The 26,834-nt window shown below is 39.7% G+C and overlaps 1 protein-coding gene across 4 annotated transcripts; it reads left to right on the top strand.

Moving 5' to 3' along the window:
- The first annotated feature begins 73 nt into the window (after window positions 1-73).
- Window positions 74-26,563, top strand: GPR63 (G protein-coupled receptor 63). Of its 4 annotated transcripts, none has more exons than XM_068184115.1 (4): window positions 74-437; window positions 15,554-15,639; window positions 20,501-20,578; window positions 25,016-26,563. In XM_068184115.1, the coding sequence occupies exon 4, from the start codon at window positions 25,158-25,160 to the stop codon at window positions 26,415-26,417; it is 1,260 nt and encodes a 419-aa protein (XP_068040216.1). In that variant the 5' UTR covers window positions 74-437; window positions 15,554-15,639; window positions 20,501-20,578; window positions 25,016-25,157; the 3' UTR covers window positions 26,418-26,563. The 4 variants fall into 4 exon arrangements, with proteins under 4 accessions (XP_068040216.1, XP_068040217.1, XP_068040219.1 ...); XM_068184116.1 differs by lacking the exon at window positions 74-437 and adding an exon at window positions 931-1,031; XM_068184118.1 differs by lacking the exons at window positions 74-437; window positions 15,554-15,639 and adding an exon at window positions 15,969-16,882.
- The last annotated feature ends 271 nt before the right edge of the window (window positions 26,564-26,834 follow it).

Below are 26,834 nucleotides of genomic sequence, written 5' to 3'. Positions count from 1 at the left end.
TCCCGGGAGGCGGAGCCGCGCCGAGGGCGGGGCTCGGCGGATCTGCGGCGGCGGGCGGGACGGGGCGTGCTGCCGGCGGGCGGGCAGGGACGGGCGGACGGAGGGAAGCGAGGGAGGCGCTGGCTCGCCTGCCTGCTCCTAGGTCCGCCGGTTCCGCGGCGCTGCCCGGGCAGCAGAGCCGCCGCCGAAGCAAATGGGGAGGCGGCGCTGAGCAGGCTGCTCTCCGCGGGAGTCAGCAGCCGAGGGCAGCGGCGCGGCGGGCGAGCAATGCCCCTCACTTTTCTGCTTGCACTGCCCTTCCTCCTTCTCCTCCCTCTCCCGGCTCTGAAGCTTTTGTTTTCTCCGGCTACTGTGATGGCAGGAAACTTCCCGGACGGATGGGCTCAGGCCGGGCTTGTGCTGCGCCGGGCTCCGCAGGGTTCCGGCCACACCGTGAGGTGAGGCGAGGCGAGGCGAGCGGCGGCGTCGCGCCGCGGCCGCGGCAGTTCCGCGGGACCGGCCGCTGCTCCGCCCGGCAGAGGGACGGCGGGACGGGCGGCGGGAGCGGGGAGAGTTGTGCTGGGAACCGCAGGGAGCGCCCACGGCTGTGCCGCTTCCCCTGTCCGTGGTCCCACCACCGGGAAGGCATTCTAGCCCCGGGGATCCATGCCCGTGGGCCGGGACTGCTCGGGGGTCGGCGCCCCGAGGAGGCTGCGTGAGAACCGGGCGTCTCTTCTCCCGGCGGGGCCGCTGGAGCCGTCGGCGGGCAGCGGGGGCAGGAGCGCTGCCGGAGTCGGGTGGGCGCGCTCGGCCGCGTCCCGGGGCCCGTGGAGCCGCCTGTGGGGGGCTACCTCCTCCTCCGGCGCGGTGGGGCCGGGCGCGGGGGCCGCGCTTCCGGCCGGGGTTCCGTCCCGGGAGGTGGCCAGGTTCCCGCCGGCTCCCTGGGATCGGCTCCCGGGACACTGCTTAGAGGCACGGGGGAGCTGTCTGCTGGCTTGTCACCTGCTCATGAGGCTGCTGCTTCTGCTCAACTCTTGAATCCGCCGGTGTCGGTACGATGTGTGCGTGTCGCTCCTGGAAAAAATAAATAGAGACATCTCTCTTGGTTTTGATTGTTTTTATCTGCTTAAAAGAGTATGTAATTTTTGTTTGGGTGTGCCACATGGTGTTCCAAGCTTGTTTTGTAAAAGTCAAATGATACAGTGCAGCCTAGTATATATATGTGTATATATGCATGTATGTAACGAAGCATATGATAAAGTTTTTCTTGTAAATTAACAAAAACACTTTTCCAATGAAACAGTTGATTTACAGAAAGATACAGGTAACATAGGAATTTTCAATGGTCAGAGCTAGGCGTGGCTGGAAAGTTAGATCCGTGCCCAAGGAGGTTATTAAACAAAATTGTTTGTCCTTACTGAAATGGGTGATGATTTCTTAAGCAGTGGCAAATGGGTTTTACATAATGCATTTTCTGTGGGACATATTGCACATTCTAACATTAGAGCAAAGGCGTCAGAGGCATCAGATTATGAAAAGGGCAATTTTAAATAGACCATTTCAAGTTAACTGAAAATGTAAAGAAATGTCAAAGATATTTATTTCAAGATTGGTAACACAGAATAGCTGTGTATTGTCACTTGTAAAATATGGGGGTTTTGTTGATTTTGCACAGTTATCTGTTATGAAAATGTGTTTATCAATGTTGCTGTAGCTCCAGCATAACAGTGTAGACCCGCTAGTAATTACATTCTTGATCTACAGAAGCAAATTTGGTAATGACTGGTAATTAGAAGTAATTTCTAAATAACTTCCCTTTGAAATATCTACTGCCAAATGATCAGTGCTCTGAAGTACATTCTATTAGCTATTCTACCTTACTCCTTTATTAGAGAGTAGCCTTACTGTAAGAATGTATTCTAAATGTATCAAACTTTTTTTTTTTAAGTGAGAAAATAAATGAGACTCTGGAAATTACTAGTTCACATGCAATATCTGCCTACTCAGAGGAAACAGGAAGAAAGCAAGATGAACTCTACGAGTTTCTAATTTTCTTCTTGTGTGCTATAATGTGTAGGTGACTTTTGTCAGGTGCTGCTGATCAGGCATTGCTTGTGTGTCTCATCATTGCATCTGCCACTTTTAAGATATATCTCTAGGAATAATAGCAGATAAAGTTTGGAGAGGCTGTGATTTCTTCTCTGCAGTTAATGAAATGCACCCAAGACCAGTCTCTGGTTCTGAAGCTAAGTGCTGTGGGTTAGGCCTTGTCAATGCTGTTTAACTCTCTTGCCTTTCAGAACAGGAAATTTGCATGGGAGACCTGTAGCTGGCCTGTGTTAGAAGGATGCTCTGCTGGCGTGTGGCAGCTCAGCAGTCTGTGTGACAGTGAATTCCATTTCCAGGGAAAGATTCCTGGCATTGCTTGGATTAACTGGTGTGGACATAGTCTATCTGTGACATAGTCTATCTGCAGGTAGCCTCCCTTAACTCTATACTCAATGGTAGTGCTCTAATTTCCCTGCATTGAGGATTTCTGGCACCATAAAATGCTGCTTTTCATAGTCAGCTGCTTAGAAGTGCCAGGGCTGCTTTCTTCCTTTTTTCTCTGCTTGTGCAAGGGGTTGAAGAGGGAGTAGGTGAAGGCTTGGTGGTTTTCCCACTTGTCCATAAGGGAGAGGTAAAGAAGATCAGGAAGAGCCTTACATGACTTGTTCTGGTTGTCTGGAAATGTGCTCCCAGGGCAGTGCACGTCCATGAGCAGTCCTGATGGCTAAATGTGAAGGTCCATGGCCTGCAGTCACATGGAACCTCCATAATGATTTTGTTACAAGTAGCAACTTGGGCAGAGCAAGTTGGGTTTGTTGTTTTTGGGGTTTTTTAAATGCTTCAGATGTCAGACTTAGTTGTTCAAAATGAGGTGAGGCAAGAGGAAGTGTAACTGTCGTCTGAGAAATCCTACTTGTAGTATGCAAAAGTAGAGTTTCAGGTCAAAAATTGTCAGGTCATGCTGCCTCTCATAGACATATAAAATACTTTAATAGAATGGTGTACTTTTTATCTCTGTAATTTGCCGGCAGTCTTTATTTTGCTAACCTAGCTAGTAGCACAGTTTGAACTTGAATAGGAAAATTGTTTAACCATCTCATTTCCAGCTGAGGATAATTAGATACTTCTGTAAGCCTGAAGTATATGATGGGACTGGGTTAATACTCTAAAGTACTTTCCCAAATGAGCAGCTTGGCACAGTGAAATTCCTGTTGATTTCATTAGAATGAAGCCTCATAAAATACAATTCTTAATATTAAGCTATTTCTCTGTGTGGTTTAGGAGAAAGGTGAGCTATCTTTTTTTTTTTTTTTTTTTTTTTTTCCTTGCCTGTGTAAAAGCACTGGTTTGGTAAGGTGTATTACACTTAAACATATGTTGGAGGTATCTGAGGAATGCCACTGGTCTGAATGGTGCTTTGAGAAATCTCTTGCATAACTGTAACCTAATTTACCTCAATCTAGATGTTTATTATACACAAGCTGTATTTAAAAGAATATTATCAAGACCACATAAGCACAGAAGAGTTTGGAAATTTAAAGCTTTGAAGCAGTGATGATGTGGCCTGTGGGAACTGTGCCTTATACTATCTAGGACCCAATTTTTTTCAGAATGCTTTGCATCTCGAATAAGGCAACCAAATTTAGTGACTGGTTATAACTTTTGCATCTGTCCTGGATTTTCTCCTCCTTGTAATTACTAAAGCAAGGCTTGAATCACGTTGACTAAATGTGACATGGTGACATACAATAATTGTGGAGAAAGAAAGGTTTTGAACACTTGTTCATCTTGGTGACCTTCTGAAAGAAGATAGATTCCGTGTGGATAAGTAGTATGTAGTCACGTAGTTAAAGCCTATGTCACAGGGTTTAATTGAAGTCACAAGGTTTAACTGCTGCTTCTCAAGTCTTCAGAGCTTGACTTTTGAACCTAATTTTTTAACATAGTTTTTGGGTGTGCAATTTTCTCAGGTTTTTTTTTTTTTTTCACCCCTAAAAGAAATAGATGCAAAAGGTGTATCTTTTTTCTGGGGTATCTTTGATAATTTCTGATGTCATTAGCAAAGTGAGAACGTCTAAATGCCAACTCAGGCTGTAACTGTCTAAAATGTAGTGGTAGGTTGTGATCCATAGGTGGCTTGACAATGAAGAGAGATAGCAGCCTTAATACATCTATTATTAAATAACTCACATTTCCTTCTAATTTTTATGTAATATAATACAACTGACTTGAAGCTTTGATGCACAGTTCCCATTCTGTTGGCCACCCATTCTGTCTGGTGACTTTACTGTTGTTTTTCCTGTAGTATTCTACTTACCTGTTTCTTCTTGGGCTATCTTATTGCCCTGCTGCTTTCTATATTTTTTTGCCACATCCTTTTCTTTGTTGATTTAATAAATTGTAGTTTCTAGTCACTTCTTTTGGCCAGTGTGACTATTTTGTCCTAATCTAACCCTATAGTTGCATAGGTCAGGTCAGCTGACCAAGCAGATCAGGTCTAGAAAGCAAAGAGGAAACTGGCTTTCAGATCCAGTGTTTGGCTTTTGCAGACTGTAGTGAGGAAATAATCTCTGTTATAACCTAGGTGAACTGAGGCTGGCGCACAGAACTATAGAATAATTGAGATTGGAAGAGACCCCTGGAGGTCATGTAGGCCACCTCTCTGCTCAGAGCTGAGTCTGGTTGAAAGTTAGATGAGGTTGCTCAGGATCACATCCACTTGAGTTTTGAAAATCACAAAGGATGGAAATTACACAGCCTGTGTGAGTAACCTGTTCCAGTGTTTGACAACTGTCACTGAAGTTTTTTCCTTAAGGCCTAATTGAAGTTACCATACTGTAGCTTGTGTCGATTGTCCTGGTCCTTTGCTGTGAACATCCAAGAAGAATGAGATTCTTGTGCTCTTAAAAGCCACAGATATTTTTCTAATGCTTAGTAGCTCACTTTCTGTTAGGAATATCGATAACTTTTGCCAAGTACATAAAAACCAATTCTGTTCCAGCCATGGTTGCACACCTCATTCAGTAACAGGCTGATCAAATCAATTGGATTACTTTTTTGTTTATGGGGGCAAAATAAAAGTTCTTTGCTAGCCTTGCTTTTTGAAACAGATTAGATGTTTGAAATTTCTCTTTTCTCACATATGAGCATGCATTGTATTTTCCATCAGGTGACTGCCTCATTGTGTGTAGTGAGTAGATGCTGGTAGTTTAGGAGGTAAATTTAAGTCTTCAAGCTGGGCTTCTGAAAGCCAGCTATGTCATCCTGTGATTTTTTTTCCCACCTTATTAGGTGTATGGACCCCCTGCATAGCAAATTTAAACTCACTGACTACTTTTGAGGGCTCTGTTAGAAATGATCTACAGAGTACTACACTAACACTGAAGTAGTCTCAACTAGCCTTTCAGGCTCAATCAGTGGGGAGAACAATAAGCCTGTTCAGAAAGTAGTTTATTTTACCTATGGCTGTATTATTTACTCAGTGTCTTTCTGCTTTGTATCATTAGAGTCTCAATGGCTCTTAGCCTTTGTATCCAGCTATATATCCAGGCAAGGTTAATCCTTAGCGAGCACCTTTCCAGTCCTTTATTTTCTTGTCATTGCTTAATGTACGATCACATGTCTTACTTACGGCCTATTATGAATGCTTAATAATTAACTTCAATGTGTATTTTTTAGTAGTGATGTTCATCTCTGTATCTCAGTTCTTCAGGAAAAGTTGAATTATCTTCATTACCCTACTGTCTTGTGCAAGTTATCCTGCCTTTTAAAAAGGCAAAAAAGTGAGGGGGCGAGGGCAGAAAATTTCAGAAACAAGAGGTGTTCAGTTTTGATTGCTTTGAGCACAAGGGGAAACCATGCAGCAAAGCAGAAGAAAAAGCATGTATTTTTAATGCAAATTGTGAAATAATAATCCTGTCTTTCTAAAGCTGTCTTATAACTTCAAAACCTGATACTACTTAGAAGCAGTTATTGCTACTAGTTTTCCACATCAGTGGTGTAATTCATGAAATTATCCCTTTCAAAGGATTGTACAAGGTTCATTTTGTATAATGATAGAAAGAGACTGATACCTTGTGAAAAATAGAGATGACTTTCTTTTGTCAAAGACTTGAAATGTAATTTGAAAACACATTATATATCTTGATTAAGTTCTTATTTTCAGTGGATGTTCCAACAAGCCTTTTATTACTTGGTAATTTTAATTTTGACTCTTTTATCAGTTGTCACTTTTGAATTTTCTGTAGACCATTTTCTTGAGTCTTACATGAGACTTGTGGATGTGTTTAAAAGCACTGAACATCATATACACATGGTATTTTGATATTACTAACTATATGTGCATATGCTTTGGCATATATAAACATCAAGTAATGATTTAAAATTCATATCCACATTTCCTATGCTTCATCCTATTACCAAAATGACTTCAAGAACCAAAGTAAATCTCCAAACAAAAATCCAAACTTCCCACATCTAGCCAAAGACATGTTAGGAAATGTAGACAAAAATGAGTCTGCTGTATTTTTGCTTCCATTCTCTCAACAGTACACACATGCCCACTAGTACCCCAGACCTTCATATGCTTGAGTACTCTGGGAAAATTGTGTGGCCTGGAAAGGAACTACCTCTTTATTCTTGAAGCAAAATCAACTTGCAGTAGGGCCTTCCACCACATGTCTTATTTCTGGTTTCAAGGGTTTGTGGGTCGGTAGAGCTGAGAAAAGCTAATTCTATCCTTTACACAACTGAATTCATTCAGCATGTCTGCTCAAGCTCCAAGTGTGCCACTTATGATAAGGAGGTGACATTTAAAATAAATTTGGCAATATTTAATAATGACTCATAAGGCATGTTGAGAGTATTTATAACAGGGAGAAGTTGTACTATGCATTACTGATATTGGGACATCTGCATCTGCTGTCAGAAATTTCCATTGCATTTATTATGATGATAGGGATGGGGTTGAGTGCATTTGCTGACTGAAGTTAGGAGTGTTTTCCCTCCCCATTTCCTTCATTTTGATTAGAAGGCAATTTCTGACTGCATTCATCTTTTCTGGAGATATCAAATCAAAGCATGAAATCTCAGGTAATAGCACTTATGCTGTTAAACTGTTAGATCCAAATGAACTGGATTAAATATGTTTTCAAGGCAGCCACAAATGATAGACTTGAAAAAGCATCTTCATGGTACACTGCCAATATGGTGATATACTTCAAGCAAGGCTGAATATACTTCAGCAAGGCTGAAAATAAAATAGCCCTGGAATATTCTCTCTGGGGTTTTTTTTATTTTTGCAGTGTTTACAAAGTCTGTTCTTGGATATGTAGCTATTTGAATAAACAATCAGATTATTTGTTTCTTGATGCCAGTATAAATGAGTGTGAATTAGGAATTGGTTCAGAGACCCACCAGTCACTTTGGTGGTCTTCCAAGATTTCGCACTTCTGAAATGATGGGAAAGATGGGTTGTCTTGATTCTGTTACAGTGTTTGTGGGATCCTGGCTAGCTTCAGAGCACACTGAGGATCCTGGCATCTTGACTCCAGGGAGGGGGACCCTGGTGAATCACTCCTTGGGGAAGCTGGTGTCATCTGTTGACACAGTAATTTCTGTAGTTTGCTGAGACTACAGAATTGCAGAATGTACCTATTAAGCATTATGTTGCTCTTATATGGAAGCATGAGTCAGATTTTCAGGCAGATGTGTGCAGACCATTATAGGTACCCAGAGGTGTTCATATACTGTACTGTTACAAAACAAGAGAAATAAAATAGGTACATGAAATGATTTAGGTGACTTCACTTTCTAGAAATGCATGTTCTGTCTGACTGCTGAGTAAGCTTATGTTATGTGGTTACCTCAAAGCTGTGTTGAGTTAGGTGAAATCAGTCTCAGCCCTAGTAGAAAGAAAAGGAGGGGCATGCTGTGTGTAATACCAGATGCTGGTAAGGAAGCAGAATTCCCTAGGGTCTGAAGTTGGGACTTCATTTTGATAAACGCTTACCAGTTTTGCCAAACATTGCCAAAAGGACTACTCAGTTTAATGCTCAGCCTGCTCAAATCTCTCTTCGTTGCTGTCAGCAGGTCAGGCAATGTGGACTTGTGTGCCACCACTGTACAACTGAGTCATACAAAGTTTTACAGAACTGAAATGATTCACTGCATGCCAGAGGTATTCTGTGGATTAAAGACTGGCTTGCTTTTGATGAGTCTTTGAGATACAGGCAGCGGTGGTTCTATTCTACATAACTTTGCAAGGTTGAAGTTGCCAAATTCATGCAAAATGGTGTATGTTTAAAATACATTCTGTGATTTTAAGTTGTAGCCATTCATCCTGTGATAGAAGGTCTGATGTTATGCCGTTTCACTGGGAAATTGCTAGTTACCATCCAGTTCTTCACCTGGATTTCCTGAATATTTTTGAACCTGTTATTTTTACACCCTCAATGTTTAAAGCTACTGTTGTGGACTGGATTTTTAGTTTGGTTTGTATAGATGATGTTTATAGTTTTAGAAGCAAAAATTGAAGAGTAAGTACTTCTAAGACAAGTGGCTCTACTTTGTAATGTGATCAACTTTCATCAGGGTATTTTTGGCCACCATTAATGGCATTGCATTCTAGGTCTTGCAAATTACTTCTCTTTGAAAAGTCTTAAGATAACTGATTGACCAGGTGCAGTTCTGAAAGCTTCTTCAGCTGGACATGGTGAAACAAAGGTGAAGTATTTTCATTTCTGAAACTCTTGGTGGAAGATATTCTCAGTATGGGAACCAGCTTTTCAAACTATAGCAGTGAGAGTTTGCATGTGTGTTTTAAGGACATTATTGCCGTTTCAGATTCATTTATATGCTCAGTAATCATGATGACTGTTTAAAATATAAATGGTTTTGAGCTTATTTCCGGTGTACGGGAGGATATGGTTTGAGAATTTAGCTTTCTGCAGACAGATGGATTATAGTGTTGCTAAGGAAACAGACTATAAATGAAGTGGCAACTGGGTGTCCCTAGAATATCAGACTGCTTGAAGCTGGTATTTTTAACTCATTTAGGTGGGTAGCTAGATGATGTGATGAGAAGTTAATTTCCTGTATTTTATGGCTCATTAATTTTCATTGCTTTATTAGTATTTACAAAAGTACCTTAACTTCCCACTCACTTTACCTGGCATGTGGGTCACGGAACAAAAAATTGCTATGGGAATTAGAAAATGGACAGAAGCTGTACAGAGAAACAGGTTCTAAAATAATCATTCAAACTACTGACTAGTGGATAGGTAGCGGTGTATAAAGATCTGGCAGCAGTATCGTCTGACTGAAAAACTAATATGAGGAAGTGAGCTGAGTTGCTTCAGAGTACTTGGGAAAGAACAGAGCTTCTACAGACCTGGTGAAGTTACAGGTTTTGAACTTCATGGTTTTGAACTATATAAAACATATATATTATAGCTATTTGATGCACATACATGAAGTTGCTCAGAGCAAGGGAATTGAATTGTGGTTTTGATACTTGCTCTGCCCAAGAAGATACCTGGCTCTTTTTTGCCTAGTGCTTTTGCTGAAAATGTTTCCGGTTTCCAGACCAGGGTTAATGTCTGATGCAGCAGAGGTGGTGTTTTTGGTTTTTTTTTTCCTTACCAGTGAAAAGGGCAAACATACCTGAGCCATTCTGGCTAAGCATACAACTAATAGGGATAAAGACTTAAGTAAGCTGAGCCTGCAGGACAGATGGCAACCTCTCCTGTTGATAAGGTGGACTGGGAAGACAGGCAATGGTTCAGTCTGTGGAGCTTCAGAAAGGTGCCTTAGCTACTTTTGTAACAAAAAGGTCTGGAGAGCTCTTAGTAAGTCTGAAATTGGTAAGAACTTGCCAAGCAAAGATAGTTTGTAAGCTAAACAGGAAATGGAAGGCTAAGGAAGGTTTTAAGTATGTACAGGTGGTTGGTAGAATTTCCATTCTATGTGTTGTGAATTGAAATTAAACTGTTTCCAGTAAAACACATTCTGGAAGATGTGTCTGTTCCAGCAGTGTTAAACCTTCTCAACATGCAGCATTTGAACTGTTATTTAGAGTACATTTGAGAGAACTGTTTCTGGTCTTTTCTGCCAGGTAGGCAACAGAGGTCTTTGTGGAGATGCCATTTAAGGCACTATAACTTTTCCCTCCATGATTGTCAAATGACTGGATTTATGAGTGCTGTCAGTATACATACAGATCAGGATCTGCCACTGTCTTTTCACTGGAGTAGTAGCTAGGCACAGTCTAGAATTTCATGGCATGTAAAACATGACTTTTCCTCTATAATAGCTCTTTTGCTGAGGGGCTTTGGAACTGAGCAAGTTTAATTGTCCTGGTGGCTGGTTGCTCCTAATGCCTTAAATCTTCCTATAAGTCACTCTCTGTGTGCTCATTGTGTTGTGGAGGGAGCAGTAGGATCCATGAGAAAGCTGTTGATAAAGAGCTTTCTTCTTTTTTTCTCCTGAGTTGGAAATACAGGAGAAGCATCACTTTTGATTTTATGTGTGTTTGTTTTTGATGTCTAATGATGAATAATGTTAATATCAGCAGTATCATTATGGTCTATAAAGAGGTTTGCAGAGAGCATAGAGGCAAGGGTTTAATTTTCTGATCTCATGGCAGATGTCATTGCCCTTGTTTTCCTATAAATCATGCCCATAACTTTGAGGTGTTTGTAACTTTTGTCTGTTTCAGTGTTTTAAAAGGTTGATATGAGTCTCTTGGTCTGAATTTTTCAGCTGTTATTGAGTAGCTCTAATTGAATTAGAAGTTATATGTTACATTTATGCTAATTAAAGTTATTCTGGGTGCAGGATGATAAATTCCATACAGTATTTTCTCAGGTTCAATTTCATGTCTAAACAGAGACTGAGTAAACTTCTCAGTAACTGAAGAAACACTGTTATTATTTGCAAAATTAATTAGTTGAGCATACTTAATGGTTGAGTAGGGAAATATGATCTTTAGCTACCAAAGTGGAAGATAGCAGGAATTAATGGATTACACCTTTCTAGTAAGGTAATACTTCTCTTTGTAGGTTTAAGGGATTTGGGATGTTTTTATTTTTTAGTGGTTTTGTTTTGTTTTGTTTTGTTTTGTTTTTTTGGTTGGTTTGCTGTTATTTTAGGGGATGTGTGTTTTTTCATATTTTTGGGTTTTTATTTCTCTACTTTTTAAAAATAGTGTGAAAATACCTAACTTATTACTGAAGGAGCTTTTCCATGGAAAGAAACGTTTCTTAAATACGAAGTCTGTGAACTCAGAACTGCTGTAACTATCTATGGAAGGCATTTGATTTGGTCTTCTGTTTGCTTAAAAGGTCCCAAGTAACACAGAATTAATGAGTAGTTCAGAATCCGTTTGATTAGCTGTTAATTTATTTGTAACAAGGAATTATAAGGTACTTTAAAAAATTGTTCCTAGTAAGGATTTGAATTCTTCAGTTGATATTTGTTTACTTTTCATTTTTATAATTAAAAAGCCCAGAATAAATTGAAGTATTGATCTCTTGTATTACATGAAAAGAAAGTGTGCTTTAAAAATCATCAGACTAGCTGATTTAAATGTTTTTGGCTTGCAAATGTAATATTTTTTTTTAATCTCTTTGGGATGCATGTTAGAAGCCCTGCTTGTTGGGTCTGAACAGAAATTATTAGTGCCTGTATTGCATAGGTTCTGAATGTCTGTAATACATCATCTCACCCTGAGAGTTGTCCAGATGGGAGCTCTTAATTTAACTGTCTTTTAATCTCTAGTGTGAATAGATTTCTGACTAGGATTGTTTCTCCAAAATAGTTGCTGTCTTAAGTTTTATTCCAGTTGGCTGACATGACCCAAAAATAATTCTGAAGCTATCAAATCAGATGACACAGATAACTATCAATAATTTAACTGTTTATTTATTCTCTGTATTAGGAAAAATAAGTTACTATTGTAACATGTAGCTGATTTTTAATACACTAATTTAGACTAAAAGCAAAGTATAGGGTAAATCTGGGGAAAAAATCAAAGGAACCTTATAACTTTAGATTATTTTTTTGTATTAAACATTTTATGTTTGTCTTTGGCTGAATAGAGATAATAATAACTATTGGAAATATATGCCCATGTGTGTATATGTATGAGAAGAAAGGTTATAATATAAATAGGCATATAAAATAAATCTTTGCTTAGTTCTCCTTTAAATCTTACCATTGCAACCTTTGAGCCCTCGGCAGAATGCTGTGAGTGGGGAGTCACCTCATTTAACTTGCTACCAGGACCTCTTCCATGGGAGCCAAGTGCCAAGAAGTGAGATCCATAACACCTGTATTGCAGCAGCAGGACTCCTGGGCAGGCACAGAACTTGGCTCTAGCATGACCTGAATCCCTGAGGGAAAAGCAGAAGCAGGGCTGATCGCTTTGCTCCAGGAGCTAAATCAAATCCCAGGAACTTGTGGGCAGCACACTGTGTGAAGAGTGTACACATCTGGCCATTCTAATCACTTTTTCATTAGCATCCCTGCAACTTTTTACAAATAGATGAATTTTTATTAAGATAAATTTTGTTTCAAGAAACAGGTATGTTTCTGTGGGAGATACAGCTTAAATTCCACCAGTGTAGAGTGCTGCTGCTGGCATTACCATGTTTATAGGCTGAGTTTTGTAAGCCCTTGCTTACAAAAGAGAGTATGCTAACAGCTGTCGTCCAAACTACTGACAGAAAAATTCATCTTCCCCTGTTTTTAGCAGAAGGCAATGCAATAGTGTATGTTGGTTCTACTGGGGCACTACAGTGGAAGTAAGAATGATGTAATGCAAGGAGCCTTTAGATCTTTACCTTAAGGTATATGAAGGTGGAGCATTTTCACAGAGTTCAGAGAATATAGTGGATAAGTTTCTGTAGTTGAAAAGCCAAAATAGCCTTAGGACAACTCTCTTAAGGCTTTCTGACTTGAAGCAGACTTTTTTACTTGCTTATTATCTTCTGATATTCGGACTCTTGTGAAGGAAGTAAGCTTTCAATATTTCACTTCATTGTTGCCTGTGGTTTGACTTAGTATCCCAAAATATGTTAGGAAAACTTGATAAAATATGGCTATAGAGTAGGCATGAGGAAACATAGTGAATTATCAGTAAAGTATGTAACAAAATTATGACTCATTTGAAAAGCAATTTCATAATATTTCTGATCTTCTCTAGTCTCTTGCTAAGTCTTTAATGTAATCTGAATATTTGTGGGAAACACCTTTAAGTTTAATTATGTGTAAGATCTTTGTGACTTTAATTCCACTATTTCAGTTCTTTGTAAATGACAGCTCCTGGTTCGGGGAATCAAAGATGCAAATTATTTTATGATCATCAGTAAGTACAGATTTTGCACTATTCTTGCTTGTGGCACAGGACTGACTGTTAAATTAAAATACCTCTTAGTATGTAGAAGCTGAATCTATGTCTTAAGCCTTGATCTGTGTTCCCCAGCATCTCACAGCTTCAGGCCAGAAATGTGAAATTTTTAAATTTGCTTGCCAGGATCTGTTTTAGTTCAGTTTATTCCTTCTCTCTGGGCCTGGGAAGCTGGGTTCAGGAATGAGTGAATGAAGAAGGAAAAGGTCAGGTCTATCCTTTCAGTAGCTCTGCCAGGTCTAAATGCTGATATAATCAAGGTTGTAATTCCTCAAGTAGAGTTCTTTGCAGGATCAGGAATCCTTGCACTCAAATTTCATGAAGGGTTACAAAGCTTTTCCCCTCTTTTCTTAGAAAAAAGTGTGACTAATAATTTATAATGGAGTGGAAAAAAAGGAATTTCATTATGAAACAGTTTTAACCCCTAACTGTCAAGAGAAAATTACCCAAAGAAATCTTGCCCAGCAAGCTCTGCAATGTACTCCAATTTAATAAAATTTTCCAGATGTAGTTTGGAAAAGTACTTATGTTTTGTTTTTTTTTCTTGTTGGAGGTTAGAAGTGAAAGAATTTCCTAGTTCATCATGATGTTTCAGATGCTTGTCTAAACTGATTTTAAAGGTGCTTTTATTTTAGTGAGAGTTGGGAATATTTTCTATGATCATGTAAGTAGAGATTGGAAGTGGCTCTTGTGTCAGAGGATGTGCTTGTCTGGTGGGAATATCTTACAGGTTATTGAGGTATTTAATCTTGTCCAGGTTCCTGGTAGTTTTCTGCCTCCTTGCAAACCTATTCACTTCTTTGACACTTCAGAAAGCAGAAGGAGGAACATTACCAGTTTATATTACTTACGTCACTACAGAGGGAACAAACCAAATGGTGAAAGTCTATAATAATCCAATGGCTACATTTTATCTGTTTTATACATGGGTATATCTGAGAATTTTTTCCTTCCCTCTTTGTTCTGTGGAATAAATGCAAAGACCAAATTTTTGTGCTCATGGAAAACAAATTGTATTAATAGATTATCAGAAAAATCTTTCAGACACCAGCTTCCCTTGTGGCTAGATAATGTGTTCTGCAGAAAGCAGATGTCTCAGCAGACACTAGTCTGGCAAATGAAGCCTGAGATGTTCCTAAAGCTTATTCTTGCAGAAATTAGAATTTGTGTAGCCTTTTAAATGCAAGCATGTAAAGTGTCTCATATATTTGTCCTCTTTATATATATATTTTTTATATATTTTATATATTTTTATAAATTAATTAGGTCACATACAACTATTAGTGTGACATAAACTCAGTTTTCAAGGCTCACTGAAATTTTATGGCTTCCTTCTAAGAGTATAAGGAAAAGCTACCTTGAAAATTGACATTCTCAGTTAGGAACTGATGATATCTGATGATAACTGATTCTGTCATGAACTCATGATAGAATATGGAGTTTTTTAGCTATTTTAGGCCCAGTTTGCAGAAACAATTTAGCTATCTGAGGTATATTAGCACTGTGATGATGATTGATTGGTACAACCATGTGTAAAGGAAGTGCTGAGATCCTGCATTGAAACTTCAATGATTTATTCTTCCTCTCTAGACCTATTTTCTTGTCTTTTGTCCAATGCTGCTATCTTTGCTGTTTGGGGAAAATTTATTTATCTTTATGATGCTCAGTAGTAGATTCAAATGTTACTGTTTTGAGCATCTTTAGGAATATAAAGATCAAGATCCTGATGGTTAAGGGTAAGAATTTATTTTGATATATGCAGTAAGACTTACAGCAGCTCGCTGCTGTGTGCTTGTCTACAAGTGAAATAAACATAGCTGAATGAGACCTGAAACAACGCGTTACTCCAGCCCTGACAGATACTAGTATGAAATGGTGGGATTCTCACGATCCACAGGTGATGTAGCTGAGGATTTCTTTGGTTTGATGAAACTTTGATGCCTTAGTCCTTTCTATACCTTCTGCCAAAAAGAGGGCATGCAGTCTGCCTTCTGTCAGGAGACACAGAATATTCTACTTCTCCCAATTAAAAAAAAAAGATTTTTTACAGGGAAAATTTTGCTATTCTGCTCTTGTCCTGCCTTGAATGTGAATATGTCACTTTTTTTTTTTTGGCAGGTTATTTGGAAAAAGAATAATTAGCTGAACAAAACAGCCCAAGATGACTTATGATTCCTGTTCTTCATGGGACCCTGTCTGGATTGGTATGCTTTGAGTTTTGTGTATTGCATTGTTTGTTTGTTTTGGGTTTTTTTTTACTACACTGACATACAGTGATTGCATGTATAATTCAAAGGTTCACTTAAAATTTAGGAATTTAGGAAGTTTTCAGCTTGTTAGTTGCATATTAATAACTAGGTGGAGACTATGAATGTTTTCAGTGTGTTTTCAATAACGTTCAGTGTTTACTGGTGCTCAAGGTACTGCAGTACTCACTCAGCTCTTCCTTATGATTATGGTTAATATGACCATTGAACTGGTGGGAAAGTTAGAAGTCAGGGGAAATATGACAGAACTAGAAATTAACCTAGAACTGCCCAAATCCTTTCACATGATCTGCAAATTGAGAACATGATTTTTCCCAAGGGCTAAGAAAACAGAATTATTTTTTACATTTTGAATATTTGTGGTTTACAGTAGCGATAATGATTACCATGACTGACGTTTCTTGACAGTTAATGGCTCTCTGAATTAAGGTCATTAGGAAATATCATCGGGAGAGCAATTAGTTGTACTAAATGACCCAAAGCGGAGCTGACTGTTTCCCACAGTACTTTCCTATGAAAATTGCCACAGCAGTGTTTATAGAGTGGAAAAAAGAACAATTTCCTAAATTAAAGTAATGCCTCTTGTGAATAGTTTTATGGGTCATCTACTCATGCAGTGTAGTTGATTAGTTTCAATTTAGGTTATATGTAAATAGGTATTAAAACTGAAAACTGCTGGTTTCTTTTAGGTGAGTAAGAACATTGTCCCTGCTGCTTTGTGCTCTGACTCATTCTTTTCACTGGTGTTAGCAGAAAGGATTCCATTGTAACATGTTCCTGCCTCTGCTTAATTGCATAGGAAACAATGCTTAATTCGTATTTAGAGGGGTGTGTCTTGGGCTTATTTGTACAATAAGGTGGTGTCAGACAGCATTCGAGTATTTTCTTGTGGCACATAAATTCTTTTAAAAACAAAATAAGCCCATGTCCTTCATGCTTCTTTTTATTGCTTCTCTCCTAAGAGTATTTTGCTTTTTAAATGTTTTTTATGTTGCAAAAAATCATTTTTTGCTGAAGCTTGCCTGTAAAATAAGACCATTGATAGTAGATATAAAGCATGAAGAAGCTTCTGGGACCACTTAAAATATCCCAAAGATATAGGATCACTGTACCAGGCAGTGCTACCTTCAGGTTTCTGAATAAGAATGATTTTTGTGTGCTGGATGAAGTCTTGGTGCTGGTCAGTATTGCCAATATATACTTGATTTTAGCAGACAAATTTATGAAGTCATTGAACATTTTGGCAGCTGTTCATAGTGTGTTCTGATCTGTGTTAAACTTAACTGTTATTATGTCACTGTTATGTTCCCTCTTTTGTCTTTTTTTGAGTTCCTGGCTTTGACTGATGTCAGTTTTGCATATAGCATATAATCTTTTATTGTGAATATTCTCAGTTCAGTCAGAGAGAAAAAGAGAAGGTTTTCTAACCAGGCGAGAGCCTGGGAGACAGTTGGGAAAGAATGTAAATAATTCTCTAATCTATCTTGTTGTTCACATTGTTGATAGATATGTTCTGGCACAGTGCGTCATTCACTGCACACCAATGGTGTGAGATGTTTTTACTCTAAGACCAATGAAATTAGTCCGCACGATGTTCCCTATAAATAGAGCGGTGCATTTGAAATAAATCAGAGTTTTTTCTCTAGCCTTTGATTTGGAGTCATTCTCGTTAACGTCCTGCTCTACAGTGACATTTTATTTCCAGTTGATCATGCTATCCAGATTTTGAACAGGAACCTTTTAGCTTCTAAAGCTGTTAAAAACAGACGCCATAATTCTAGCAATAATTATATTTGATGAATGGAATTTGTGTGTTATTTAGCTTTAAGTATGTACTTCATTTAAATAATTGTGTCTATTATGTTCCATAAAAAGGAAGTTGAATATCAGTGAGAATCTTGCTTGAGAGAAAATGTGCATACATAGTAAATTTCAGCACTGAACTTGAAAAAAAGTGATTGTATGAAGCTTTTTTGCATCTGCAAAGAATCTGTGAGAATACATGTTCCAAAAGTGAGAATGCTCTGAAAAAAGGTACCTATCTGCCTCTTGCTTGAGTACCTGACCATCAGTAGACTTACCCATTTAATCTGTGAAAGCATGGTTGTCTTTTACAAGCTGTGTGATTACCATTCTTACCATTCAGTGAGGACTGGGGCTTTGAAATGACAGGATCTCAAAGAGTGAGTGAGGACTGAACCACTGTTGCTGTGAAATTATCTTATTGGTTTCTTTTGTCTTATACTTCTATCTTTACATAATTTTGGAGAAGTTGGAAGGGTAGGAAGAAGGGTGGAGGGACATGTTTAATAATCGTGTTCATGCTCACTTTAAGTAGGGAGGAAAAAAAAAGAGAAAAATTTATATATGGTGGCAACAGAATGGAACCTCTTGAGTTTATTGGCTGAACTGGTCAGTCACTTCCATGAAGGATGATAGCCAAGAAAGAGCATTGCCTGCAGGTTAGATAAGTGTAAATCCAAACCAATATCTGAGCATGCAGATTCTGTGTGCCCTGCACACAGATATTTCATACTCAGAGTTGATAAACAGAGCCCAGAGAAGGGTGCTGCTGGAAACCATCGGGAAGCAAGAAGCACAGGAGCAACACAAGACCCAAAGCCTGCAGTTCTCTTACTAGGTTAGGTGTCTTCTTTGCAACAGCTGATCACTGCTCTCTCTCTCACCCTTCTTGAAAAGATAGGGCTGATGCCTTACACAACAGCTAAATGACTGGTGCTCTTTCCACTTTAAGCACTAGGCTGGGTCCAGGCAGCAGCTTGGATGAGGTCATTCTCCTCCTCTTCTCTAATGCTGCACAGAGAAACATACAAACATCACACGGAGGGGATAAAGCACAAAAGGGGATGTAGCTATTTGAATAGAGAGCTGGGATGGTGAGAGAACATATATGAGATTATTTTTCTTTCTTTTTCTGGGTTTGTTAGGAATAAACTATAGGCACCTGTAGATCCTTTGTCCTTTGCTATGTACTGGATGCTACTGACTTGAGAAATGCAGAGTAGCACAATCTTTTCAACTGAGTTAAGGATGCAGAACACTTTTACTCCTTCTCCCCTTGTCTGGTTCCTTCTGTTAAGAAGGAAAATTTAGGATATAGCCGTATTTTCTAAAGCTTTGACTGTTTACTATGAAACATTAGCAGTTGTTTCTCTGGTTTTTGTTTTATTTGTTTTCCTCTTTAAAGCTTTTATGATACATGTTATCATTTAAGCCTCTGCTGAGCTACAGAGTGTGAGGTTGTGTGGCATAAAGGATGTAAACTTAACCTGAGTGAGCAAATTCTGTTATGTGTATTTAAAGCTAGTCAAGTAACTGCATGTACGTGCTCAGATGTCTGTATTGAAATCAGAAGGCCACGTATCCTTAGCAGTCAGCAGAGAGAGATGGGTGTGATTCACCTCTTTCTACATGGACATCTGTATAATAATATTAAATATGTCCCAAATGCTGTCTGAATTCACAGAAGCTCTATGACATCCACAACATCCTGTGGCAAATGTTTTCATAATTACTTGTGAAATAATAATTTCCAAATGTAGGCGCCTCAGTTTGAGAGAGACACGGACATACTGCAGAGAGTAGAGTGAAGGGTTACAAAGATGATGAAAAGGCTGGAGCATGCCTTCTGTGAGGAAAGGCTGAGTTGAGCCTGAAGCAGAGAAGGCTCAGGGGGATCTTAGTATAGTATATATGTATAAGTATATAAATACTTGAAGAGAGGGTACAAAGAGGACAAAGCCAAGATCTTTTCAGTGGTGCCAAGTGATAGAGGCTGGCAGAGAGTGGACAGAAACTGAAACAGGAAATTCCCCCTGAGCATGAGTTGACAATTTTTCTCTGTGGTGCCTCTGTTTGAGCAGAGGGGTTGGAGAAGATGATCTTCAGAGGTGTTTTGTGATTTCTTTGACTCTTCCTATTCTTATGTTATGAGAGACAGCAATCATTCACTTTCCTGTGTCACTAAAAACTTGGTAGACCTCTATGATACCTTTTTTCAGTTGCTTTTTAATAGAGATCAAGTGGTGCAGAACTGAACATAGTACTGAAGAGATGCCATAGAAGTGTATGGTAACAGGTGTTGTATCCAAATATACAGTGTATATAGCTAGCTCTTGGTTTTCTTCTCAGTTCCTTTGCTAACAATTCTGAACACATGGCTGATGCTTTCATAGAGCAGACTATGAAAATTTGAAGAACTACTTTTTTTTCTGGATGGTAATTATTGGTTTAGCATCTGTTACTGTGCAGATAACGTTTTCCAGTATAGGCACAGCTTTACCTCTAGCACTGAATTTTATGGGGTCGACTGTTAGCTTGCCACTAACTCTTGAGAGATCACTCTGTACCTTTTTATAGTTGACCTTTTTTTTATTAAATTGACCTGAAAAGCAGGTCATGTTCATCATCAGCAAATGTCATGGTTTTGCATTTCCCTCTTCATTTCTGTAGATTAAAGAGCTTGAACCCCAGTAAAGATTTTATTTGTAGGATCTTTCCGGTGACCTCTTTTCTCTGCAGAACTAAAGACTCCCTTTTTTATTTCCTGTTTGAAACTGATTATTGTCTGTAGGAGATTTTTACATTTATCTAAGGGCAGATTAGTTCTTTTAGAGCCTTGGTGGAAAGACCTATACAAAGCCAATCAGAAATGCAGAAGTTACCTTTGCTGACTTATTGCTTACACAGCTTTAAAAGATACTACCCTGGGGATCTAATTTTCTTGCTCCAAGGTTTTAAATCCAGAATTATTTGCTGAATTTATGTTCTTTTGCAGTTCCTGCAGAATGCTACAGCTTCCTTGCCTTCATAGTGTTCTCAGCTTGTGGAGTCATAAACCTCATTGGAACTTTGGGTGAGATTTTCTTGTTCATTGTTAAAATATTTCTTATTTATTCTGGAAAGTTCTGTTAACCTTCTTCCTGTTGGTTACATAGTTTATTCTAAAAAATGTTAAAGAAGACTAGTAGAGGAAAAGTTTATATAGATCAAAGAAAGAAGTCCTTTGGCTAGTATATATACTTTAGCCTGTAATTAACTTTGAGGTTTTCTCTAAAAGAGTTAGTGTAAAAATAAAATATAAAGAGAGAGAATGGAGGGAAAGAAAAATCTATAATAAGGTTAATGGAATTGGTAGTTTTTGCAAAATGTCTATGTACACAGCTTTATATACTTTTGACGAATTTTACAATCTTTGAAATACAATAGGACAAAATAGAAAATTATAACTTTGATTCAAGCAGTAAGAAAGTGGAATTTGTATGACTGTTTATTGGGTTTGTGTGACAAGGTTTTGGTAGCAGGGGTGGCTTCTGTGAAAAGCTGACAGAAGCTTCCTCTACGCTTTATAGAGCCAATGGCAGGGACCCACATGTGAGTGTTCAAGAAAAACTGCAGCCTGTGCGAAGGACTGTATTGGAGACGTTCATGGGGGACTTTCTCCCATCGGAGGAATCCACACTGGAGGAAGGGAAGAGTTCGAGTCTTCCCCCTGATGAGGAAGGGGCAGCAGAGACAACGTGTGATGAACTGATTGCAGCCCCTGTTCCCTGTCCTTCTGCGTTGCTGGTGGGGAGGAGATAGAGATAATTAGGCAGAAGGTTAAACTCAGGAAGAAGGGAGGGGTGGGGTGAAGGTATTTGTAAGATTTAGCTCTATTTTCTCATTACCCTACTGTGATTTAATTGGTAATAATTTGATCTAATTTCCCCAATTTGAGATTTTGCCTGTCATAGTAACAGTTGAGTGATCTCTCCCTGTTCTTACTTCAACATACAAGCCTTTTGTAATACTTCTTCCCTGGCCAGTTGAGGAAGGGAGTGAAAGAGCGGCTCTTGTGGGCATGTGGTGTCCAGCCAGGATCGGCCCACCACAAGAGTCAATTAACTTAAGATGTTTATAATAATATCTTTTGTGATACTGTTGAAAATTAGAGGACACAGAGAGGTTAATGATTTATCTGAAATAAAATGCTGATGATAGCCTGGCCCTAGAAATCTTTTAGTGATAGAGCTTGCAGATAGTCAGGGAATGAAAGGGTGCTGATTTTATTTTATGAATTCCTGACAGCAGCCTGAGCAGGCTTGCTTTCAGACTGCTGGAAGTCCAAACTGGGGGCATAGATCAGATTTTGTTGTCTCACAGTTAATTTCTTTGTTGGTGAAATATTATCCAGCAAAAGGTAAACTTCTTATCCTACACAAAACATGTGGACCTTGTGTAAATTCATAAAAAACATTCCTTCCTCCCTTTATTTTTGACTGACATTGATACTAAACAGAACCTGCATAAATACTGTGGGCAGGGTTTGTGCTACCATAAGCTGCTTGTGTTAGTAGCACAAGCTTGTCATCATGTGCAGAGATGGAGGAGAGAGATTGCCCTCTGAAGATGCCTTTATCCCTTTTCTAATGATAAACATGAAAACAGCCAGAAGGGACTATTGCAGCCATCCAGAATGAATGAGGTGAAGCCCACTTTATGTTTCTGGCTGTAGTGATCATTTTTTGAAAAGGATATTGAATGCTTCTGGTTTCCAGCTTGATTAGATGCCAGTGTGCATAGGCTACCCCAGACCGAGTCCCATGGGGTGACCCTCAGTTGGCTAGTCAATGGGTGCCTGGATAGCGTAATTAAAATACCCACCAGGAAGACGGAAGGACTCTTGAGCTGCTGGAATCCGAGTGGGTTTATTGAGGATTGATCGAAGAAATAGGGAGGCAGAAATAGGAGCAGGGAGACAACCACACTCAGGGAAAGCAGACTCCGAGAGCCCCAGGGAAGGAGGGGCCAGAGTATATAAGTGGGGAGGGAAGAAGTGCCTAGGGTACAAATGATCCAATGGGAAGAGGGTGTAAGGGAGGAACAGGGATGTGGTAACATAAACTGGGCCAATGAGGGAAAAGGGAAGGAGTGGTTTACAGAGGGACCCATTAGGAGCAACGAGAACAGGGAACTTTCCAGAACTTGGGGAGATGACAACCACAAACTGACAGGTGATGGGCATGTGCTCATCTGCACTGGGGAGCAGAGGACTCTGGGGAAATGCCTTGTGCTAATCAACTGTAGTTTCCCATGGCATTCCCACACTGTCCTCCCCATGGGCACATCCCACAAGTGTTATCTGAGAGTGTTTAATTTAGTAGTCCAAGACAGAGTGGAGAAGATAGCACTGAAAAGGTGAGAGAGCTCTCAACTCCTTTGCATTTTATTTGTTAAGAATATGTACATACAGATATATGTAACAGTACAATACTAGTAGTAATAATGCAGCAAGACAGTGCTTGGAACTAAAAGGAAATGTTGAATTGTGTCAGTACCTATAGGGGGCCTGCAGGAGGTCTGGAAAGAAGGTCATGGCAATGGTCTTAAGCTGAAGGATGAGAGATTCACACAAGATATTAGGAAGAAATTCTTTTCTGTGAGACTGGTGAGGCACAGGTACAGGTTACCTATGGATGTTGGGGATGTCCTATCCCTGGAAGTGTTCAAGGCTGGGTTGGATTGGGCTCTGAGCAAATTGGTCTGGTGGAAAGTGTTGCTGCTAGAGCAGGGGTTCAGATCTAGAAGCTGGGAGCTTGTCTTGATTTATTGGAAGGAAGGAGGGCTCTGCAGAGAGACTTAGATTGGTTGGATGGATGGGCAGAGTCCAACAGCATGAAGTTTAATATGTCTAAGTGCCGAGTTCTACATTTTGGCCACAAAAATCCCCTACAGCGTTACAAGCTGGGGACGGTGTGGCTGGACAGTGTTCAGGTGGAAAGGGACCTGGGGGTGCTGGTCAGCAGCTGGTTGAATATGACCCAGCAATGTGCCTTGGTGGCCAAGAAGGCCAATGGCATCCTGGCCTGCATTAGGAATTGTGTGACCAGCAGGAGCAGGGAGGTCATTCTTCCCCTGTACTCAGTGCTGGTGAGACTGCATCTTGAGTGCTGTGTCCAGTTCTGGGCCCCTCAGTTTGGGAAGGACGTTGAGATGCTTGAGCACGTCCAGAGGAGGGCAGCAAGGCTGGTGAGGGGCTTGGAACACAAGCCCTATGAGGAACATTTGAAGGAACTGGGGTTGTTTAGCCTGGAGAAGAGGAGGCTTAGAGGTGACCTTATTGCTCTTTACAACTTCCTGAAGGGAGGTTGTAGACAGGTGGGGGTCGATCTCTTCCACCGGGCAGCAACTGACAGAACAAGAGGACACAGTCTTAAGCTACGTCAGGGAAGGTGTAGGTTGGATATTAGGAAAAAAAATTTCACTGAAAGAATAATAAAGTACTGGAATTGTCTTCCCAGGGAGGTGGTCGAATCACCATCTCCAGATGTGTTTAAAAAAAGACTGGACATGGCACTTGGTGCTATAGTCTAGTTGAGGTGTTAGGGCATAGGTTGGACTTGATAATCTTAGCGGTCTCTTCCAACCCCATTATTCTGTGATCTTTACAGGCCCTTCCAGTCCAAACCATTCTATGACTATAATGAAAAGGGAGGGAGTTCGGCAAGATGCGTAAGAATTAGATTTACAAGGAAAAAGAGAGCGTGCGTGGTTGAATTATATGGGATACCAAGATGAATTAACAAAAACATGCCCAGACTAGTGGAAGCAGGAAAGCTTACTGCCAGGGGAAGAGTTGTAGTGACCAAAGAAGTGATGGTTTCCTGCACCTTAATGTCAATGAGCCACTAAATGCAACAAATTGAGAAATTCTTTTATCCTGGGTACAAGTTATTTCATAATAACGGGTTAGGACATTTTGCATGTTTTTCCTGACACGTCTGATGTGGATGACTGACAAGGAATCAAGAATTCTGTATTATGTGCAATAACTTGGATAAATAGGCTTTCAGTGCTTACCAAACAGGCAAATAGGCAATATACTGATACTATTTAAGCTATTTTAAAATGTTATTAAAGTTTCCACCTGTAGGCAATTTCAAAACAAAATAACAAAGCTAGTTCAAAAATTACAAGATTCAAATAAAAATACTTTTTTGGTTTATTCACTCTTAATCAGTAAAGTTTGTTTTCAAACACAAAAGTTCTCCAGCCTTGGTTATGGTAGGAAAAAAGTGTGGTGCGTTGAGAGTAGTGTACAGTATCAGCAGGACTATGGGAGTAGGGCCTATGAGAGAAAGGCCAACTATTATGAGACTCCCATGTCTGGTGCTTAAGTAAATTGTGTCAACCTGAAGTGTAAACATATATCAAGGATACTATTCTCATTAAGGAAAGCTGAACAATCATTAGGTTACCAGTGGTTTCAGAGTTTTACGTTGTGAATTTACATTTCTTTCTTCTTTTTCAGATGGAAATACTGACATGAAATTAAGAACTTTGATGCTTTCAAACGTTGAATTCTGATTGTTAAATGACCAGTTCAAAATACTGCCTGAACAAGATGAAATGCCTTGAAGACCTTTGGTTCTGCTTTTATTTTTCCTGAAGCAATGGTTTTCTCAGCAATGTTGACGCTGGCCCACTCTGGGACCTCAAATGCTACTTTCATTGTTTATGAAAATGCCTATATGAATTTTACCACTCCCCAGTTCTTGCTTCATAGTGGCACAACACAGCCGTTGAGATATAGTTCAGGTGCTGTGCTCACCACTGAGAGAAGTACTTTCCTAGTAAACACCACAGCTAGCCTGCCGTCACAAGAAGTTTTCAGGAGCTTGAGTTTGCCACTCCAGATCATTCTTTCTGCTGCTATGATATTTATACTATTGGTTTCTTTCCTTGGAAACTTTGTTGTCTGCCTGATGGTCTACCAGAAGGCAGCTATGCGATCTGCAATTAATATCCTCTTAGCAAGCCTGGCTTTTGCAGACTTGCTGCTGGCAGTGCTGAACATGCCATTTGCTCTGATAACAATCATTACCACTCAGTGGATTTTTGGGGATATATTTTGCAGAGTTTCTGCCATGTTCTTCTGGCTTTTTGTTGTAGAGGGGGTAGCCATTCTTCTTATTATTAGTATTGACCGATTTCTTATCATAGTTCAGAGGCAAGATAAACTGAACCCCTACCGTGCAAAGATTCTTATCGTGATTTCCTGGGCAGCATCCTTTGTTGTTGCTTTTCCGTTATCAGTAGGGAATCCTAATCTGCAGATACCCTCGAGAGCACCTCAGTGTGTTTTTGGCTACTCTACAAGCCCAGGTTACCGAGCCTATGTGATAGTTATCTTGCTAATTGCTTTTTTTATTCCATTCCTGGTAATGCTGTATTCTTTTATGGGCATACTCAACACTGTCCGGCACAACGCAGTTCGTATCCATAGCCACCCTGATAGCATATGTCTCAGCCAGGCCAGCAAACTTGGTCTCATGAGCTTACAGAGACCTTTCCAGATGAATATTGATATGAGCTTTAAAACTCGTGCCTTCACAACCATCCTGATTTTGTTCCTTGTCTTCATAGTCTGTTGGGCACCATTCACCACTTACAGCCTTATTGCCACGTTCAACAGCCACTTCTACTACAAGCACAACTTTTTTGAGATAAGCACTTGGCTCCTTTGGCTCTGCTACCTCAAGTCTGCACTGAACCCACTGATTTACTACTGGAGGATTAAGAAGTTTCATGATGCATGCTTAGACTTGATGCCCAGATTCTTCAAGTTCTTGCCACAGCTCCCTGGCCATACAAGGCGGCGCATCCGGCCCAGTGCCATCTATGTGTGTGGGGAGCATCGGTCGGTAGTTTGAAACTGCAGTTGTTTGACAATGATTATTGTTTGCTGGGGTAATTTGTTTTTAGGCTTTAGGTTGAATTTTGTTTTGTTTCATATGGCTTTTTCAGTGTGGCCATATCTTATAACTTGATTAAATTTTCAGTACTTTGTGCAATTTTGGGAAGGTGACGTGCTATAGTTTGGTTTACTACCAGAATACAATGTAAGCAGAATAACAAATGTTACCTCTAGGATTCCATGGAAATCCATTATTTTAATGAAAACTATATTTGAAACATCTTGTCAGGTTTATGCTTACTAGGCCTGCAATTTTATCTAATTGTAGGAACTTTTTTTATGCTGCTAAGATATGGTGTATTTAGTTGGTGTAATTTTTTTGAAAACTCTTGCTGCTGTCTGCCAATATATTAGAGCCAAAAACTCTCATTAG

Source organism: Anomalospiza imberbis, chromosome 3 (assembly GCF_031753505.1).
Source record: "Anomalospiza imberbis isolate Cuckoo-Finch-1a 21T00152 chromosome 3, ASM3175350v1, whole genome shotgun sequence".
In the NCBI taxonomy this organism is placed as follows: Eukaryota; Metazoa; Chordata; class Aves; order Passeriformes; family Viduidae; genus Anomalospiza; species Anomalospiza imberbis.
Note: the sequence above shows the minus strand (reverse complement) of the source record. Positions and strands in the feature narration are given on the sequence as shown.

What these genes read in the sequence shown, in the direction of transcription:
- GPR63 (XM_068184115.1), top strand. Translation starts at nt 25,158, where the DNA reads ATGGTTTTCTCAGCAATGTTGACGCTGGCCCACTCTGGGACCTCAAAT.